The sequence below is a fragment of the Agrilus planipennis genome, unplaced genomic scaffold (assembly GCF_000699045.2).
Source record: "Agrilus planipennis isolate EAB-ADULT unplaced genomic scaffold, Apla_2.0 scaffold96, whole genome shotgun sequence".
NCBI classification, from domain to species: domain Eukaryota; kingdom Metazoa; phylum Arthropoda; class Insecta; order Coleoptera; family Buprestidae; genus Agrilus; species Agrilus planipennis.
This window is the reverse complement of record NW_020438968.1, coordinates 875,641-895,263: the sequence shown is the minus strand read 5'-3', so window position 1 is coordinate 895,263 and position 19,623 is coordinate 875,641. Positions and strand designations below refer to the sequence as shown.

Sequence of the window (19,623 nt, the reverse complement as noted above, 5' to 3'; positions counted from 1 at the left end):
CATCTGATCAGTTTCTGATCAGAGTACAGTACTCTATCCGTTGATCCACCGATCTGATCAGTTTCTGATCAGAGTACAGTACTCCATTCCTTGATCTGGTCATCCGATCAGAAATTAATCAGCGCACAGTACTCTATCTGTTGATCCAACCATCTGATCAGAAATTGATCATAGTAGAGTATCCTATCCCTTAATCCAGTCATCTGACCCATTTCTTATCATAATCTAATGCTACAAATTCTATTACGGTTTCGGTACAATCTTTAAATCAAGATTGTATCGATGTTCTGAACTGGATCATAATACAGAACTTTATCTTTTACCTCATTTATTCTGTATGCAATATTGTTCATCAAACAAACGGATCCGACACCGGTCTTAGAAACAGATCTGAGATGGATTTTTCAAATGTATCCTATGTTGATCATATATGGCGTGACGATTTTCCATCATACCCGGATCAGAAAGCCTGTTTTATTTCTGATAAATCTTCAGGCAATCCTGATCCGCCTCGGATCCAATCCACTAACTAATTTCCAGTTGGGTATGTATTAGTGTGACGCAAATTACACTGTTCTTATTTTTCGACAAACCGGCAGTCTTGAAATATTCTTCCTGTGTTTGCCAGAATATTCTTTTAGTTACTCCAAAGAAGTACCTACTTCTCGCGCGTGTACATACATACATACTCCACACTCCATCTTTATTTTATTGATGAATCGATTTATCGTCTTTTTTTTTCAGACATCTACATGAACGACATCAAATCAGGAGTATGTGATCCTAATGCAGTCCCAACAATTCTAAAGGAAAACGATTGCACTGCCTGGGTTGACGGCTGTAATGGCATTGGTGCAGTAGTAAGCAATTTCTGCATGAAACTGGCGATTAAGAAAGCCAAACAGTCTGGAATAGGGTGGGTGACTTGTAAAGGTATATGTTGCACACGATAAATAAACATTAAGACGATAATATTCACAACAGTTAACAGAATCAAGGCTACGGCTTTATGAAAGTAGGTTTTAAAGTAAATTAATGTGTTTCTGCAGATGGAAGATTTACAATTTTCACTTTATAATCCAAAACCGGCACTATTAAACTGAATACGTACCAAATGTATGATTAATTATAAATTACTTCAACTGATGAATTGATAGTTTTCTCGCTGGTAGGCCGTGCCCTACCATTTGAAACAGCAAGTGAGATTCGTACCGAAGCAGCAAATATACTCAAAAAGGCATAACCGCCAAAAAGCAATATTACCGAGGGCGAAACTATCAATCACCGCAAAACATCGTGAAACGTTATCCCACGACTAATTGTAAGATTCTTCGCGCTACTGAAAGCCTCATAATGAAATCATCTTTACCTCAAGACCTAAATCAGAAACTAATGCTATCGTACCATAAAGATTATTCGACCTGCCGAAAATTAACAAGAATGGTATTCCACTCCGACCCATACGTACTTTTTTTTTTTTGTTTTCATGGAAGAGGGAAAATCTTCAAAAGACACCCAGCATGTACGTACGACTGGGTAGTGTCGGATTCCCGAGGAAGGTGTCCTTGGACCTACCAGCTAAAACCCCTCTATCTTAGGGCGTTCTAGGGTCACTTAAGATCCTCTTCAGCCGTAAGTGGTCCTACTTAATGCCATCGGTTCACCAACTTATGCTTTAACCGAATACCTGGTTTTTTACATTCAAGCAGTGCATCAAATAATTCAACTGTTTAGCTAGCCTATTAGTTTCACGATGATTTCACACATCTACGGATTCAACAGTCACCATTTATGGATTCTCTAATGCATCTCATTGGTTATGGTGGCATACATATGCTTACAGTTTATTTAACCGTCAACTCACTATCCACACATGAAGTAACGTCACTAATCATCGCAAAAACCACTCAAATCTCTGAATCTCTGAAGAACATCCGATTAACATCAAAAGACAATCTTATGAGTTTTGATGTTGTTTCACTTTTTACAATGATACCTACGAAAGAAGCTGCAGAGCGGAACACCTTTAAAACATGTTCGCAAAGGACTTCACCAGATTTTTCAAACAGGTGCTGGATATGACTTATTTCCAGTAGGACGGTCGTTTCTTCAAACTAACTGATGGATGTGATATGAATAGCCTATTTCTATGGTTTAGAGTCAGGAAAAAGAAAAGCATAGTCAATTTAGACAAACAAAATCCAACCCCAACAGGAAACAGGTAAAGGACTATATTGGTAATATATCACTATATTTACACCAACTCAATAACACAAAAAAAATAAGTAACGTACCTTCTGCAAATCATTCAAAAGAACCTTTATCTGCATGTGGAATTTAGAAAATACCCTGTTCCTGTGATGACTAATATGTCAGGACGACAGAACATAGTGTGACTACAAGAATAAAAGAACATATCAGGAATTTAAGGATAAACTTAAACAAAAAACTCGGCTGTTGAGAAACATGCTTGGCAGATAACAGAACAGCACAAGATTTTGTTTGACAATATTTACGTTTTGACCACAGTATTCAACTATTGTGTCAGACTGCATGTTAATCCTAACTAATAATATAAATGCGAAAGTGTCTTTGTCTGTTTTCTTATTACGTTTTAACAACTCAACCGATCATTATGAAATTTTGTGCACACATCATCAGGGCTACAGAAAAAGACATAGGGTACCTTTTATCCAGAAAAAAATACTGTCTCCGTGGAAAAAAAATAGTTTTATGTGGTATTCAATGGTCATTGAGACGTATTTAAAACATTAACGCTAGGGAAGCCTCTAGCAAAAGCCAGTAATTTTATAAAGCAATATCTATTATGTCACTGATGAATCATAAACACATCCGCACTATTCTTCAATGAAAGCAGCGATACGAAACGACCCGATCTACCATAAACTACGACGAAATCTACAATTACACTTACCACTCGTTTACCGAAGATGCCCCCCACAATCGGAAACGAAACGTCGGAAGCCTGCAATTTTACTGTAAATGAGATAGGCCGTGAAAGCCCAAATTCTACATTTAATGTTTTACATCTCCTTAATAACTACAAAATTATGCACTTGCCATTATTACATCCAACACCATCTACAAGAAAAAAAAATACAACGTGTAATTATACAACACGTTACTGAAGTGAAACTTCTTCAAACACACAAACATACCGGGATAGGGGTTAAGGAATTGGTTTAATGGTATTATTTGTACACTACGCTTCGCATGGGTGCGATGATGATAGTAAATATACTATAGAAAGTCTTTATATCCAACAATCACAGTTTTTTTGTCATTAGACAATACAAATCGGCCGGTATCGCCGCAACCGCTATATGTTCCTGCATTTTGCACAATGTATTTAAAAGTACTTAATTGGATAAGGATTAATGCTGTATTGATTAAAATCGCTTCGGAAATAAGTCATTATTTCTAGTAAAAAGTAAAGGATTAAAATATGGTTTTTGTGGATTATCCGTTTATAAATTTAGACATTTTAGCATACAATTAAGCAGGTTCATGTGTAGTAGGGGGACGAACGGACCTGTTACCTGTAAATGAACATAGTCTCACGTTTTTTTATATATTTTTATTATTAGCGTAAAAACAAAAAAAAAACATCCCAATCACTTTGATTAATTTATTTTGTATTTTGAAAATGTTAAAATACAAAAAAAAAGAGATCTTAATATGCAATACATTGATTCAATCAATTAAATCAATAGCTAAGAGTTATACTTCGTTTACTTTCTGTAGCGATGTGACCTTTAGTTTGACCGGCGCAATGTAGAAAAGAACAGCACTAGGCCAGAAAAGGAAGGAGACAACTCTCGGTCAAACTTAACCGGCGAGGAGCGTATAATCCATACAGTACTGCGCGGAATAATTGACCATTTTATCCACTACAATTGCATTGAAACTACTGAAAATATCAACTAGATGTTTATTTATATTTGAAGACATATTAAAGGCTTTAACGCTTGTTTTCGACTCGCACTGCTGTTCTTGATTGAACAAAACTTTTAGCAGGTACTGTATGAAAAAATATGCTTAATAAACAAGAGTCGAGAGTATAATGAGCTTTTTTATCCCTACCTACGATTTTGCCAGCGCGCATCCAAGACATTGGAAGGGGCACATCGCTACAGAAAGTAAATGATGTATACGTTGTTGCAGTCTTTGAAAAATTTCTTTAGAATAATTTTCAGGTTCCAACCATTTTGGAATAGCGGGCCACTACACCATGCAAGCTCAGAGAGAAGGGTTACTAGGATTTGCCTGTACTAATACTTCCCCATTTATGGCACCAACAAGAGCTAAACAGGTTCGAATTAATATGATTGCAATTTAAAAAATGTTTAAAAAGCATAATCTACTTCCTTTCTTGAACCATCGAATTCTAACCCACCAACATCAAGTCAAACTAATACAAATAGGTAGTCCAGTACCTTAGCCTTGTCATTTTTGAAGACATAAAAAAACAGAAAAAGAATTGACGCGCTAATATAGTGTTATCAAAAGTAACCTAGCCCAACCATGTTTAGATAAATGCATAAACAACTAGACATCACGAACGAAGTGAAATTCTTTTGGTTACATCAATGTGAACCTATAAAAAATCCTTAGGTTAGGTTGGGATTGACATAAGTTCAACTAGTTCTGATTTTTTGAAACTCGAAAACTATGATAAGAAATAGTTTCTTCGGCAGTATATACCTATCGTCATCATTATCATAAGGTCGACAGTCCTAAGACTGGTTGGACACGTACCTCCACTCTTTCCTATCCTGAGCTAAACTGGTAGACCTAGATTAGATCTAGTTTCAGAGAAATGCGAAGATTAGCTCATGATAGGAAATAATGGAGGTGCGTGTCCAACCAGTCTTAGGACTGACAACCTTATGATGATGATGGTGATTATAAACACTACGAACAAAAAAAAATATCTTTTACATCAGTTTTTCGTTAAAAATAACTTAAAAATCCATAAATAGCTAACCGAGTCGCTGGGGATAACCTTTCATTAGCCTGACGTCACAATACTGTAGAGTTGTAAAGACTTCTTTCAGCCTACATATAGAGATCGGCCTTATCAGCCTTTTGATTATGTTCAATCTTTGTAATATTAATAAGGCATTCGTTGTAGCATCATAAAGAACTTTGTTCCTTAACTGCTTATTGTAAGTTTACCTTATTTATTAAATTTACACAAGTTTTCACCCTTCAGAAACTGCAATGGTCGTAATACGTTTTTGTTACGTACTACAGCATAGTGACGTCACGCGCTTTCTCAAGAGTCATAGAACAATTGAAATCCAGGCGCTGTAATGTTCTCAAAAATGATTTTTCGGGAAAAGAGAAAATATTTTATTCACAAAGTCATACGCGTAGATTTCAAATATGCATTAAAAAAAAAATGAATGTCCCAACCTAATTATTTTTAAACGAGTGCTAATTATTTCACGAGCAGATTTAATATAATAATAAATTTTGTATCATTTTAGCCCGCCTTAGGAACAAATCCCATCAGCTTAGCAGTTCCTTCTTCCGGCAAAGAAGGAATGGTCCTAGACATGGCCACAACTGCCGTTGCAGTGGGAAAGGTTTTTGCAAAACAGAAATTTAAAAAAAAATGTATCTAAAAAAGGTTAATATTCTAGATAGAAATACAAAGGAGAAAAGAAGCACCACTCCCGTTAGGTTGGGCAATGGACGAGAATGGACAAGAAACATCTGATCCAAACAAAGCTCGCTTTCTGTATCCTTTGGGAGGAACGGAAATGAATTCAGGATACAAGGGATACGGCCTAGGAATACTAGTTGAAGTGTTTTGTGGAATACTTGGTGGTACGTATAAGCTGAAGAAAGGGAATTAGAATTTTTGCGAATGTGAAATTAAATAAATTAAATTAAAGAAACAAACCTTGATCCCTTTTTCGGCTTTTGATTTGAAATTACAAAATGCCAGGGAAAGAGATGATAATTAACTTGAATTATTTATTTAGACGTTTATTTTGGTATAATAAGTTAGTATTTTTTTATTTACAGGTGGCCAATTTGCAACAAACATTAGAAAATGGGGAGACACTACTAAAACAGCTAATTTAGGTCATTCGTTTTTTGCCTTAAATCCTAATTGCTTTGCTTCTGACTTTGAAAGCCGTATGCAAAATCTATCGGATATTTTAAGAAACTGTCAACGAGTAAGTTAAAATAGAAAGAGTAATTGTTTTATTTTAATAGGCTTAATTATCCAACAAGAACTGAAGAAGTTAAAGAATTGCCAGAATGTTATTCTTAACCCTTTCAATCGTTCTATTAAGTTACACTTTACATTCTTATTTCTATTAATTTTCTCTACATTATTCCCCACCTACCTCCTTATTTCTAACGAAATGTCCTTTTTCCTTCTTTTTTTACCATTTCTTGTTTTTCTTCATCCCATACCCCACCTATTATTAACTTCCTGTATTCAAATTTAACTACCTTATTCCCGTTCTTTTCTCTCCTCTTTTACCATGTATTCTGACATCCTCTGTATTCTTCTCTTTTCCATAGTCATATCATCTCTTATATAAAGCTTCGTGCCTCTCAGCCTTCTACCATTTCTAATTACCTGTAGCTTATCTTCCCACTTTTCCATTCTTGCTGCATGTACGTTCTTTTTAACTTTCCATACTTCCTTCACATCCACATTCAATCCCATCTTCTCTTTTGTAACTCTCTCCTTTCTTCTTTATTCTTATATTCCAAAGATGATCAGGTTTAGTTTTTTTTCTTCTTTTCTTTTCTAGTTCTATTTCTAATCTCCTTTCTTTTGCTCCTATACTTGCTTCTGTACTTGCTTCTCTATCTGCAGTTCCTCTTTTACCAATTCCTTGACTTTTTCTTTTAAGGCTGTCCTTTCTTGGTTTAAACCATCCCTTTTCGCTTTCTTCATTATATTTGCCAATCTTTCTTTAAGTTCCTGAACCTATCTTCCACTAGTCTCTTTCTCCAGATCTTTCATCTTTTCCTTTATACTTTTATTTTCTTCTGTTCCAATTTTTCCCACTTTTTTTTATACCTCTCTTTTCTTATTTTTCATCATTTTCTTTTCATTTTTCTTGACATATCCAATTTATCCATCTTGCTAACAAATTTTCTTTCTTTTCCACTTTTACCACAATTATAACATGAAGAACATCAGCTTTAGGAGTAAATAACCCTTACAAAAGTTACCTTTATTTTCATTTGAAATAAGGAAGTAATGACGCACTTTCAGTGGAACCGGAAATACCTCAATTTCGAAACAATTTTCATTAAATACACATAATCCGTCAAACCCATCCCTCTTTTCATTTTCTATAAATTTCTAACAATCAATCATTCTTTCTATTAATAAATACTACTATTATTTATCTTTATATTATTATCATTTCAGGTTAATCCTAACGAACCAGTATTAATTCCGGGCGATCCTGAAATCATGCACATGGCAGCTGTTGACAAGGCTGGAGGGGTGCGTTATTTGCAAAATCAAATGGAAAGTTGTAAGACCCTTGCGGCTACATACAATGTTACGCCATTGAAACCAAAAGATTAGTCATTACATTAAAATTTGTTACCTGTTATTTGTTATTTATATTATTTGTTAATATATAATTATCAATAGAACATGCATTTGTATGTTTACTAAGTAGCAGTGACGCAGCCACGGAGAGGATCGGTTTAGGAGGTTCAAACTGCCTCCTCCATGATTAGAATTTTTTAATATATGTGAAAAATCTAGTCTTGTTTCACCCTAAATGAAGTTTGGGCGGACTACCTTAACGCATACATACAAGGTCTGTTCAAAAAGTATCGTGAATTTTGAATTTCCGCGGATTTTCGATATTTTTGTGGCGTTATGTTGGTACTCATGTTTCTCATTTATAGCGACAAGTTGAATGTTGAATATTCAGTTAATTTTTAACAGCTGCTTTGCTTGCTCAAGTTTTGGCTCGTCTTCGATCTTTGCATATTCCAAAAAATGTATCAAAGAATTTGTATCAAATTTTGTGTGAAAAAAAAAATTATTCGGACTGTGGCATAAGGTGAAGCTACCTTGGACCAAAGCAACGTTTATCGGTGGTACAAAATGTTCTCAGACAATCGAGAAGATGTGAACGACGATGAACGTGTCGGAGGCCCAAGCAGGTCAACAACAGACGAAAACATTGATGAAGTGAAGAAAATAGTATTGGCCAATTGTCGAATCACCATTAGAGAAGTTGCTGAAGACCTAAGATGTTGGAATCTGTCCGCGACAACCCAAATTTGATCCAGAGAGTCATAACTGGTGACGAATCATGGGCTTACGGTTATAACGTGGAAACCAAAGCCTAATCATCCCAATGACCGAAAAAACAAAAATTGGCTTTTGCACCATGTTAACGCCTCTGACCACACATCGTTGCTTGTGCGCGAACTTTTGACCAAAAACAACACACTGATAATGCCGCAGCCACCGTAATCCCCAGATATGCCCCCCTATGACTGTTTCTTGTTCCCGAAACTGAAGAGGCCCATGAAAGGACGACGTAGTCATTCTCTGTCAAAGCTGTAGGGGGCGCCTACAGCTTTGCCATAGAATTATTTTGGTTTATTATTTGTTTCTTTACATTCACATACATGAATAGATAATTGTAATATGACTCGAAAAAGTAACTCTAATATCATTCTCAGGTTGGTACTTAAAATTGTGTTTTTTGAAAAGGCACCCTTCTAGTTTTCAGATATGCAAAATCGTTAACCAGTTGTTCAAACTCTTTGTCTTTGAGCATATCCCATTCTATGGACTGATCAATCTTTCTTGAAGCATTGTTCGGCTTAACTTATTTTTTATTCTTTTCCGTTTAAAGAAGGAGCGTTCGCCACTACAGTTAGTTACCATCATGTTTAAAAAGATTCTCAATGCAATTTCTACATTTGGAAATGTGTCTCCAACTCGGTTTTTTATCAAAATTCTGGAATACTATTAGTTTGCCAAATACAGACATTCTATTTCTAACTCTTTCTCGTTAACATCTTCATAGCAGCAAATTCTTCGAAACTTTATCTCGGGATTTGGAGTTTTCAAGCGAAAAACAATATCAACAATAACCAATGTCTTTATACAAACTCAATCGCTGTTTTAGATGTACACTTGGGATATCACTTATGGGAAGTAAGGTATTTCTACTTTAATATCTCTTCCCAACTCAGTTGGACTATCGGTGCAGAGTCAACAAAAAATGTCTGGCGCGAACTTCTAAGTCTTATTCTTTCAGACAAGTCCTTGTAGTCAGATTCTGTATTTTTCTCTTTGGAGAGCGATTCGAAGTAATAAAAATTTCAGAATATATAAATGTTTGAAGAATCAGCCACATTTAGGTATACTCGCGTTTATAGCATGCAAAAGTGATTATGTAAGTAAATATTCTAACAGCAATTATTGATAAATAATAATAAAATACTTTTTGAACGGACTTCATATAGGTGGATAAGCAAAAAGGTACTTTTTATTACAAAGTTACAAACTCTTTAATGATAAAGAAATGATTCGCACGAAATTAATCCAAGAATTTCAATATATAAATGCTAAAAAACAGAAAGGAAAAACAATGATTTATTTATATCAATAACTAATCTATAATAACGATCGACACCCGATAAAACGATTTTCCGAGGTCCTTAAATATAATTCAATTTTGTACAAGCCGATAATTTACTGCGTACTTACTCCGAAAAAAAAATATTATTTTTATAATAAATCAATAAACAGATAGGTTGATAATATAGGTGAGTACTTCAATTGCGTTATACGTTACATCATGAAATTTGAAGTGCTGACGTCAAACTACTATTTTTTAGAAAGGCTTTCAAACTGTCATTTGCACGGGAAATTAAATATCAAATATAACCACCATTGACGTAATTTCAAAAAGGACTGATGACGACTATTCAGGTAAAGTGCGTATCATGAAGACTGTCTATACCGCTATTTATACGAAATTTCCGTTATAATCATTTTTTAATACATACCTACATACCTAATATAGATATTGATTGTATAATAAGCAACTGGTAATTATAGAATTTGAGCAACGTCAGGGTTGCCGCCTTTTCGTCAAGCGAAAACCAGCCCTGAGGGTGATTTTTGGGGATCATACATTTTACTAAAATTATTTTTTCGAATAACCTAATCTACACTAATATGACTTAGATTTTAAAAAAATTGCTATAAGATTAAAACAGTAATATTATAGAAGTATTAGCATCTAGCAAGGAGGAGTTAGAGATAGCTTTGAATAAAATAGAAGCGGTACTGACAAAACAGTATTGTATGATAATAAATAAAAGTAAAACAAAATTACTGGTTTGCAAGGGAAGAAAAAGTAGGAAAGCGCGATTATAAAGATAGGAGACAAAAAATTAGAAGAAGTGACTGACTTTCGGTATCTAGGAAGTCAGATAACTCACGATGGAAGGAGCAATAGGGATATAAAACAGAGGATAGCGCAGGGTCGAATCGCCTCGATAAAAGAAGTCACTTCTATGTTCGCGAACGGTTACTTAAGAAATTCGAAAATGATTGTTAAAGCTGTGTGTCTGGAGCGCAGCGCTGTGCGGGTGCGAAACATGGACGGTGGGCGCGGCGAAAAAGAAAAGTTTAGAAGCGTTCGAAATGTGAAGTTACAGGTAAATGATGAGGATACCGGATAGAGGAGGTATTAGCAAAAATAGGAGAAAAAAAGACTCTATACAAGAGAGATGAGTTGGCAGGCATCAAGGGCTAGTCAGAAACATATTAGAGACAGAAACAGGAGTTAAGAGGTGTATAAGACTGGGTGAATCCCGGAAAGTAGGCAAATCAAACTACCACCATCTTGTTCTTAGCCGCTTTTATAAATTCGATAACTATCTATTGTCTGGAGAACAGTAGGAAATCCGCCCTTTTTGAAGTGCTGGCCCATACCCGGCCTTGTTAATGAAAACCCCTCCAGGTTGCTGGAAAACCGGCCTGGTAGCAATCCTACTGTCGGTCTTAGAGGGATAGCAAACCTAGGCGCTGCTTGGGGGCTTCGAGCCACAGACGAGTAATGAGGATGCATTAGTAGGTTGCTCTAGTTTTCAAAAAATGCGACAGTTGGTTCAAAATAGAAAGAAGGGGAGATGTATATCCAACCAGTGCTCGTGCTGAAAACCTTAAGATGACGATGAAATGAAGAAATTTCGTATAAAGAATGTATATATAGGGTTGTTCGGAAAGTCATTTCGCTTTTTCCCGACAGAGGATTTAATTGTATTCTTTTGCACCCAACTTCACATTTAAGCCGTATAATTTTTATATGCTTTGACAGCTCATATAGCAAGGCTTGTGTGTGAAAAATTCCAATTAATTCTACGCAGTAGTTTTTGGTTGGTGCCCTTTTAAATATGGAGAGCGATAAGCAGCATTTTCGACATATCTTACTGTTTTACTACAGAAAGGGTAAAAATGCTGTTCAAGCCAGAAAGAAATTGACTGATGTGTATGGAGAAGGTGTGTTGACAGTACGCCAGTGCCAGAACTGGTTCGCTAAATTTCGATCCGGCAATTTTGATGTCGAAGATGCACCACGTTCGGGAAGGCCGGTTGAAGCTGATAAAGACGCGATAAAGGCATTAGTTGATGTGAACCGGCGAATAACAACACGTGAGATCGGATTGAGGTTAAATTTATCAAATTCAACAGTTTATGACCACTTGAAAGGCCTGGGATTATCCTCGAAGCTCGATGTATGGGTTCCCCATGTTCTCACAGAGAGAAATCTGTGTCGCCGCATTGACGTCTGCGATTCGCTTCTCAAACGTCACGAAAATGATCCGTTTTTGAAGCGCATCATCACTGGGGACGAAAAATGGGTTGTATACAACAACGTCAAACGCAAGAGGTCATGGAGCAAAAAAGATGAACCGGCTCAAACCATTTCCAAAGCCGATATTCACCAAAAAAAGGTGATGCTGTCTGTTTGGTGGGATTTTAAAGGAATCGTTTTTTTTTAGCTTTTACCGGATAACACAACGATTAATTCGGAAGTCTACTGTCATCAGCTGGACAAACTGAATGATGCACTTCAACAGAAAAGGTCAGAACTAATCAACAGGAAAGGTGTAGTGTTTCACCAAGACAACGCGAGACCTCACACAAGTTTGGTCACTCGCCAAAAGCTTTTACAGCTTGAATGGGATACAATGCTACACCCACCATATTCTCCAGACCTGGCACCATCGGATTATTATTTGTTCCGGTCACTCCAAAATTTTTTAGACGGTAAAACCTTCACCTCAAATGAGGAGGTCAAAAACCTCCTCGATCAGTTTTTTGCCAGCAAAGACCAAAAATTTTATGAGCGTGGAATTATGCTACTACCAGAAAGATGGCAAAAGGTGTTGGACCAGAACGGTCAATATATAATTTAATAAAGTATTTGTTTATTATACGAAAACTGTCTTTCATTTCCACAAAAAAAAACGAAATGACTTTCCGAACAACCCTATATATAAAGTAATAGAAGAGCGCTCTTTAACGTTTCAAATAGTCCTTGTACCTCGAATGATTTATATCGTTTGATACAATTCCTAGTACACATGCATAAAATATCAAATTTTACAATAAGTTAGTTTCTAAAGAACTGAAAGACCTTATCGTGTTTTTGAAGGCACGAGCCGCCACTGAATAGGACAATTGTGAAATAATCTTTAATCTTTTCAGCGTCTTAGGATTACTTACCTAATAATACCTGTAAATTTCATACCTTGAGACATCATATACTAGCTCTGAATTGTGATTGATACCGATCAAAGTCGAAACAATAAGTACGTAAGGTTTATACTGGGCAGACAGTTCTGTGAATTCTACTAACTTAACTAACTAACAATTAAATAAAAATTTTCATAATAAGTTTAATTTAACACATTTCATTGTTTTTTAAATCACTGTAAATGTTATTTTGAAAGCAACAAGAGATTATTGTTTATTTTAGAAAACTTATCTTTAAAAACTTCAAGTATATTTGCCTTGAGCATACAAAAATAATGCATTTTAAAAATATAAAAATAGTCAAATAAGCTGACAAATACGAAAGATAACTAAATAATAACAGAAAATATGCACGTTGGATATATTTTTCACTGCTACGATAATTAGCCTTTCTATTTTCCTGTAGCCCTTTCTTTTAAAGTAATTTTATACATATATTTATTAGGGTTTAGAAAAATCACAGTAAAACGTTGTTCATCAATAAAATAAATTTCATATAGCACATACGAAATCACCCTGTATACAAGTCACCTGAAGCCATTATTCTTATTGCCAACTGATTTATTAGGAATGATAATAAAAACAACTTTTTGTAACTGCCTCAACTGAATAAAACGTGAAGATTCGTTAACAATTTTATATCACTGAAAACATGATAACAAGTACGAACGCTCTTCATCATAATAATTATAAATAAATCTATAGCAATACCATACCAGTATCATTTAGAATTTCATAACGGTTTTACAACAAATCCTTAGGGAGCAGTTAGTTTAAAATGGCACCAAAAGGTCAAAATGAAGGTAGGTACCAACTTATTTTTTGTTTTCTAACTTAATAGTGATATTTTGTTTAAAAAAACGACCTTATTTCATTAAACGTTTAAAACACTGTTAGAATTTGTACTTAAGTACGTGATAACTCAATTTCAAAAAAATTCTGAAACCGCAGAAATGGAAAATTATATAATTGTTGCTAATATCTATATAATGGTTATTGCATATTAGTATTTAATAATTTATTAAATTTGCGCCAGTATAAAAAATTTAAAAGATGAACATAATTAACTCCTTGTTGCGTACCTTTCTTATAATTATTATTAATTTTAGAAAAATACCGAATTTATGTTCAGATCATATTTACATTATATTTGTCAAATGTTTTTCATCTACTTTTGAATAATAGATGCATGTAATAATAATAATAATAAGAATAATAATATCCATATCGATAAAATTGTGTTTTCAGACTATGTACTTTCCTAATTAATTATTGAACTGTCTATTCATAAAGAACTCTTAAAAGATACTTTTTATAGATTAAAATTTATTAAAAATTAGGAACTTAGAATAATGTGCATTTTGGGAATATTTTACTTGTTAAATTACTTATGTATTTGTTACGTCGACTACGAGTAATTGTCTATTGCGTATACACAGGCAAAATTTTGCCTAGACCATGAAATAAGTAGTAGACTTGCAGATTTCATACACTAAACAAAACCGTGAAGCGGGCAATCATACAAATTAAACAACTGCGTTTTAAATTAATTATTTGCAAATATTCAGTAGGTTCTGGTCAAGGATACAAAAGATGTAATTGTACTTCATGGGTGTTGTCATTTCCTACCGTAACCTTATCAATCTAAGCTAGCCCATGAAAGCATTCATTAGATTGTCTAGAATCATAAAGTAAGTTATAGTAAGAATTTTTGTGATCGAAAACTACGTGATGCACTTATTAATATATATCTAGTTATTGCTTATTCTTTAGGCAAAAAGTTAAATGCGTATTTCCTGAAATCAGCAAATCCATTGCTTTGTTGCTTATTTTATGAATTAGGCAAAATTTTGCTGAGTACACACAATAGGCAATTACACACGTATTCGACGTAACAAATCTGCAAATAAGTTGCAAAAAATATTTATCGAAATTCTAAAGCAGATAGATAACGTACAAACATAGATACTGTACAATAAAATTTCTATACTTGTATAATGCTTCTATGTTCGCGAACGGTTAATTTAGAAATTCGAAAAAGGTTGTTAAAGGTGTATGTTTGAAGCGCGGCGTTGTACGGATGCGAAACATGGACAGTGGGCGCGGCGGAAAAGAAAAGGTTAGAAGCGTTCGAAATGTGGTGTTCTAGGCGAATGATGAGGATAACGTAGATAGAGAAGGTTAGAAATGAAGAGGTATTAGAAAGAATAGGATAACAGACAACTCTATGAAAGACAATAAAAAATAGACGAGATAGGTTGGTAGGACACCTTCTCACATATGAAGTCTAGTCAGAGGGTTAGGAGGGGTAGAGGCAGACCTAGGTTAAATTACTGTTCGCAAATAGTTAAGGATGTGGGTTGTTCTAGTTTTAGGGAAATGCGAAGATTAGCTCAGGATAGGAAAGAGTGAAGGAGTCTTAGGACTGACGACCTTATGATGATGACTTGTATAATTACCAGAGGTGTGATTTATTCGAAGCAATTCTACACAATGTAAAATGCAAATGGAACCTCTATTTCCATTTTCTATTTAAAATACCCCTTCTTAAAAATTAATTTCTACTAGGTATTCCCCGAGGCTTTGCCAACGAAAAATTATTATCATTTGCAGCATCTCGTCATTTTCATGTTAATTTGTACCTGAACTGCAGGTAAATTTGTACAAGCTAAAAGTGTACAAAAACAGATAATCGTAGTCATCAAATGTCACAATTACATTTTTTAGAATAGCAAGAAATGTCGAGTAGTAAGTATTAAAACAATACGACATTATTATTCAGTTATTAACATAGAATAAGGAATATTTTTATTTAGAATGATAATAGGAAAAAAAGTATGTAATAAATGTAGAAATTATTATGTAAACTATTATGAGCAGCAAAAAAAGATTTAATAATTGAGCAGCTTCATGAATTGTTAGGACTTTTAATCGGTCTGCTCTTAGACTAATATGTACATAGATAGATTTGTTTTTCGGTAGCTTTTAAACCTATTTTCCATTTTATAAATACCACATGCAAGCTACAAACGCTTACTTTCCATTATAGTCGAATCAAATTAAGTTATCCAATCAGTTTTCTTATAGAAGAATGCCAAAAATTTTGATTTGATCAATTAGAGGAGTGTGCGGTAGTCATGGCAGAGTTAACCTATTAACGTTGGATTTTCATACGTCAGAAATCATGATTATTTAAGGAAGACTTTCACAAAATTTAACATGCATTATATTTCGCCAAACATTGGCTTCTTCGGACTTGAGTAGTTACTAGTAATTACTTATGCTTAAAGATAATTAATTCGATAATAATAATCTAGAATTTATTTTATAAGATAAGAAACAGGCAAGAGCATAAACAATACATACAGACAAAAGGCTTGTTCTGTTCTGTATTCTTTTTTTCTGTTTGGTATTATCTAACTATACAGTGGCGGATTCATCAGCAGACTGAGTAGACTTGAACGTAATAGAGCGACAGATTTTAGAGGCGGCAAATTTGGGGTCAAAACTGTTTTTTATGTCTTACAAAAATTAAAAAGATTTATATTTATAAACCTAAATGTTGTTAGGTCCACATAGACAATTCGACATGTACGTAATATGTTTCACCATTTAGATAAATTTAAATACGGTTTTTAAATTGTAAGCGCAATAAAAACTATTTAATTACGTTTACCGACTGTACATTATCGCGTAAGTAGTATTTAAGGCATACGTTACCCCACATCATTAATAGTTCATGATTGAACTTTTATTAGATCAGAAATATACCCAAAAACTACTTTTTATGCAATTTTTATCTTAATTAAATCGCTGGGAAAAACGATTGACAATTAGGACGATATTGCACAAAATATAAAGTTACAATTTCATTGACAAAAGAAATATAATTAAGATAATTGTGAACTATTCGAAATTTAAAATAAAGGTACTTGGAGACTGAGTGTAGCTGTAGAGACTTCGAGATATACGTTCACGTTGTGGCCCTATAGCCCGAATCTTTATTCTACTACAACTTTCTTATATTTCAAAAAAAATTTATTAAATCTGTGCATACGTTTCGACGTCTTACTTCTCTTTCAAAAGTAAAAATCAAACTAGTCGCATGCCTATTAACGTTACTGAAGTCTGATCGTTAGTAGCACATGGCTCGTTTAATAATTTTTTTAATTTCTAATTGTTCTTACAATAAACTTAATTTCCTAAGATTTAAATATAGTTATTTCGTATATACCTTCCTATAATGTGTCTTTTTTAAATTTTTAAGATTCACCCGTGTTTAGCACATCAGAATGTAAAAGATTTATTGTGGACTGCCTAGAAGCAGTAGGAACCATTCCAGAACATGCCAAAGCTCATGCAGACCTTTTAGTAGATGCTGACTATCGAGGACATTACAGCCATGGAATGAATCGATTAGGTAAGTAGTTACTACTCCAATAAAACCGATAAATTAGGTATCTGGTTATTAATAAGGAAAGGTACGCTAGCCAATTCTTTGTAAAATTATTTTATTTTTCATGTTCGATTTTTCATTTTAGCTTTACGGGTAATAATAGAGAAAACAATAGAAAAAGGAAAGAGCTCGTACATAGGTTGCATACTATCACTATCAGTTTTTAATCTATGTATTTATCGAAGACGCGATAAACATCATTAAAGACAGAACAACTTTAGACATAAATATACAGGGGCAAAAGATTAGTATGCTTAGATTTACAGTATTAGCTTTTAGCAAAGGGAAGTTAGAGACAGCTTTGAATAAAATTGAAGCAGTACTGACAAAACAGTATTGTATGAAAATAAATAAAAGTAAAACAAAAATGATGATATAGAAGGAGAGAAAAAGTAGGGAAAGGGAGAATATAAAGATCGGAGACAAAAAATTAGGAGAAGTGGTATCGAGGAAGTCAGATAACCAATGATGGAAGAAGCAGCAAAGATATAAAACAGAGGACAACGCAGGGTCAAGTCACCTTTAACAAAAAGCGTTCGAAACGTCGTGTTACAGGCGAAAGATGAGGATACCCTGTATAGAAAAGGTTAGGAATGAAGAGGCATTAGAAAAAGTAGGAGAACAGAGGACGCTATGGCGGTCGGTAAGAAATGGGCGATGTAGGTTGGTAGGACACCTTCTCAAGCATGAAGGGCTATTTAGAGACATATTAGAAGCAGAAGCAATAGCTAATATGAGTAGAAGTAGACCTAGATTAGATTACTGTTCACAAATAGTTAAGGATGTAGGATGTTTTAGTTTTAGAAAAATTCAGAAATTAGCTAAAATAGGAACCAATCTTAAGATTGACGACCTTGTGATGATGATGATGATGTTCAATTTTTCAATTAGTTGCAGAAAAAGTTATCATCGAATGAATAAAGGTTTTTTAGTTACAAGTTGCAGCAAGCATCCCTCGTGGGCATATATGAGAGAAAGGGGACCCTAGAAATTACTCTCCTTGCTCCAAGAATTAATTAATTATACAATACACATAATAAAAGTGAATATACCACCTACTTATTTACACCAGTCACTACATAGTCTCCGAAAATATCAGTTAGATGCAGTCGCTTAAAGAGATATGTCGTAATAAGCAATGTCGTAAAAAGCAATGTTTTTTATAAGGCGGCCTAATAGAATTCAGCCAGGACTTATGATTTTGGTCAATTTAACCGGTATGTTGCTCTAAACGATGTCGTCGTAAACGTTTTTAACTGTAATTACATTAGTAAAACAGGCAAAAATATCATTAAAGTAAGATTATTTTTATAGAAAATTATATCAACGACGTCATAAGAAAATCGTGTGATCCGAATGCAACGCCAAAGATTCTGAAGGAAAATGCCGCCACCGCTTGGGTAGATGGCTGCAATGGACTGGGATCGGTAGTTGGAAACTACTGCATGGACTTGGCAATTAAGAAAGCAAAAGAAGTAGGAGTTGGATGGGTTGTATGCAAAGGTATGTATTATTATTTTTAATCCTCATTTTTTTTCTGAGATAATTCCTTCTCTCTTTCTGAATGTTTCTTGGCAAAAAATTCTAAAAACTAATAAAGCTAATTTTTTTGTACTGCACTTTATGAATATGAAAGGTAATTTATGATTTTTTATTAACGTGTAAATAGTGTGCAACAATAATACACTTTATTTTTCTTTTAAATCCGAAGTGTTTTCAACCAATAATAAAATAAATAAAAGATTAGAATGTGGGTTTTCTACAGCGAAATAAATTATTTCGTTTGTTAGCAACAAAACACAAATACAATTTTTCAAATTAATAAGGAGAAATAAAAACAAATAATTCAAAACCCAACTGTCCAACGAGCCAAATAAATTCTCTTAAGTTCTTGGTCAAAAATTTATCGAAACTACCAGATTTTGGATCTGTTAGATCTCATCAGCGCGACATAGTTACTGTCAACTTACTCAAACGTAAGAAACTCCTAAACAGCGAATTGTTATAATATTGAAGTAGAGACAATGTATCGCTATTGAGAATGTTATATCTTGTGAAAAAACACAGTTTTGCTAAAAAATTCCGGTTTTCAGCTGCAAAGATATGGGGGTAAAAGGCGTTTGCTCAGAATATCAGAATATCACATATTTTTTTTATAATACATTACATCTACAAGATTCGAGAATGTTTTAGAATTTTCTAGAAGGTTCGAGAACGCTCTTACCGAGCGGCATGGCCTAGAGGTCTAGACCATTGCTTAGCATTCGGGAGGACGCCGGTTCGATTCCGGGTCCGTCTGCCTTGGTCCAAGTTTTTCTGTGGTTTCCTTGGATCACTTAGGCAAATGCTGAGG

General features: G+C 34.2%; 2 protein-coding genes across 3 annotated transcripts in view; both read left to right on the top strand.

The window, feature by feature from the left end:
• LOC108734440 (uncharacterized oxidoreductase YjmC) overlaps nt 1–7,671 on the top strand; it is a 26,802-nt gene extending 19,131 nt beyond the window's left edge. For both annotated transcript variants that reach the window (XM_025975350.1, XM_018466008.2), the window contains exons 4-9: nt 745–933; nt 4,218–4,333; nt 5,514–5,612; nt 5,670–5,856; nt 6,058–6,212; nt 7,433–7,671. In XM_025975350.1, coding sequence (XP_025831135.1) covers nt 745–933; nt 4,218–4,333; nt 5,514–5,612; nt 5,670–5,856; nt 6,058–6,212; nt 7,433–7,594 — 908 coding nt within the window. In that variant the 3' untranslated portion in view covers nt 7,595–7,671. The remainder of the gene's footprint in view (nt 1–744; nt 934–4,217; nt 4,334–5,513; nt 5,613–5,669; nt 5,857–6,057; nt 6,213–7,432) is intronic.
• Nucleotides 7,672–13,444: 5,773 nt separating this feature from the next.
• LOC108734416 (delta(1)-pyrroline-2-carboxylate/Delta(1)-piperideine-2-carboxylate reductase-like) overlaps nt 13,445–19,623 on the top strand; it is a 13,972-nt gene continuing 7,793 nt past the window's right edge. Inside the window, exons 1-3 of the mRNA XM_025975346.1 lie at nt 13,445–13,617; nt 17,082–17,234; nt 18,585–18,784. Coding sequence (XP_025831131.1) covers nt 13,593–13,617; nt 17,082–17,234; nt 18,585–18,784 — 378 coding nt within the window. The 5' untranslated portion in view covers nt 13,445–13,592. The remainder of the gene's footprint in view (nt 13,618–17,081; nt 17,235–18,584; nt 18,785–19,623) is intronic.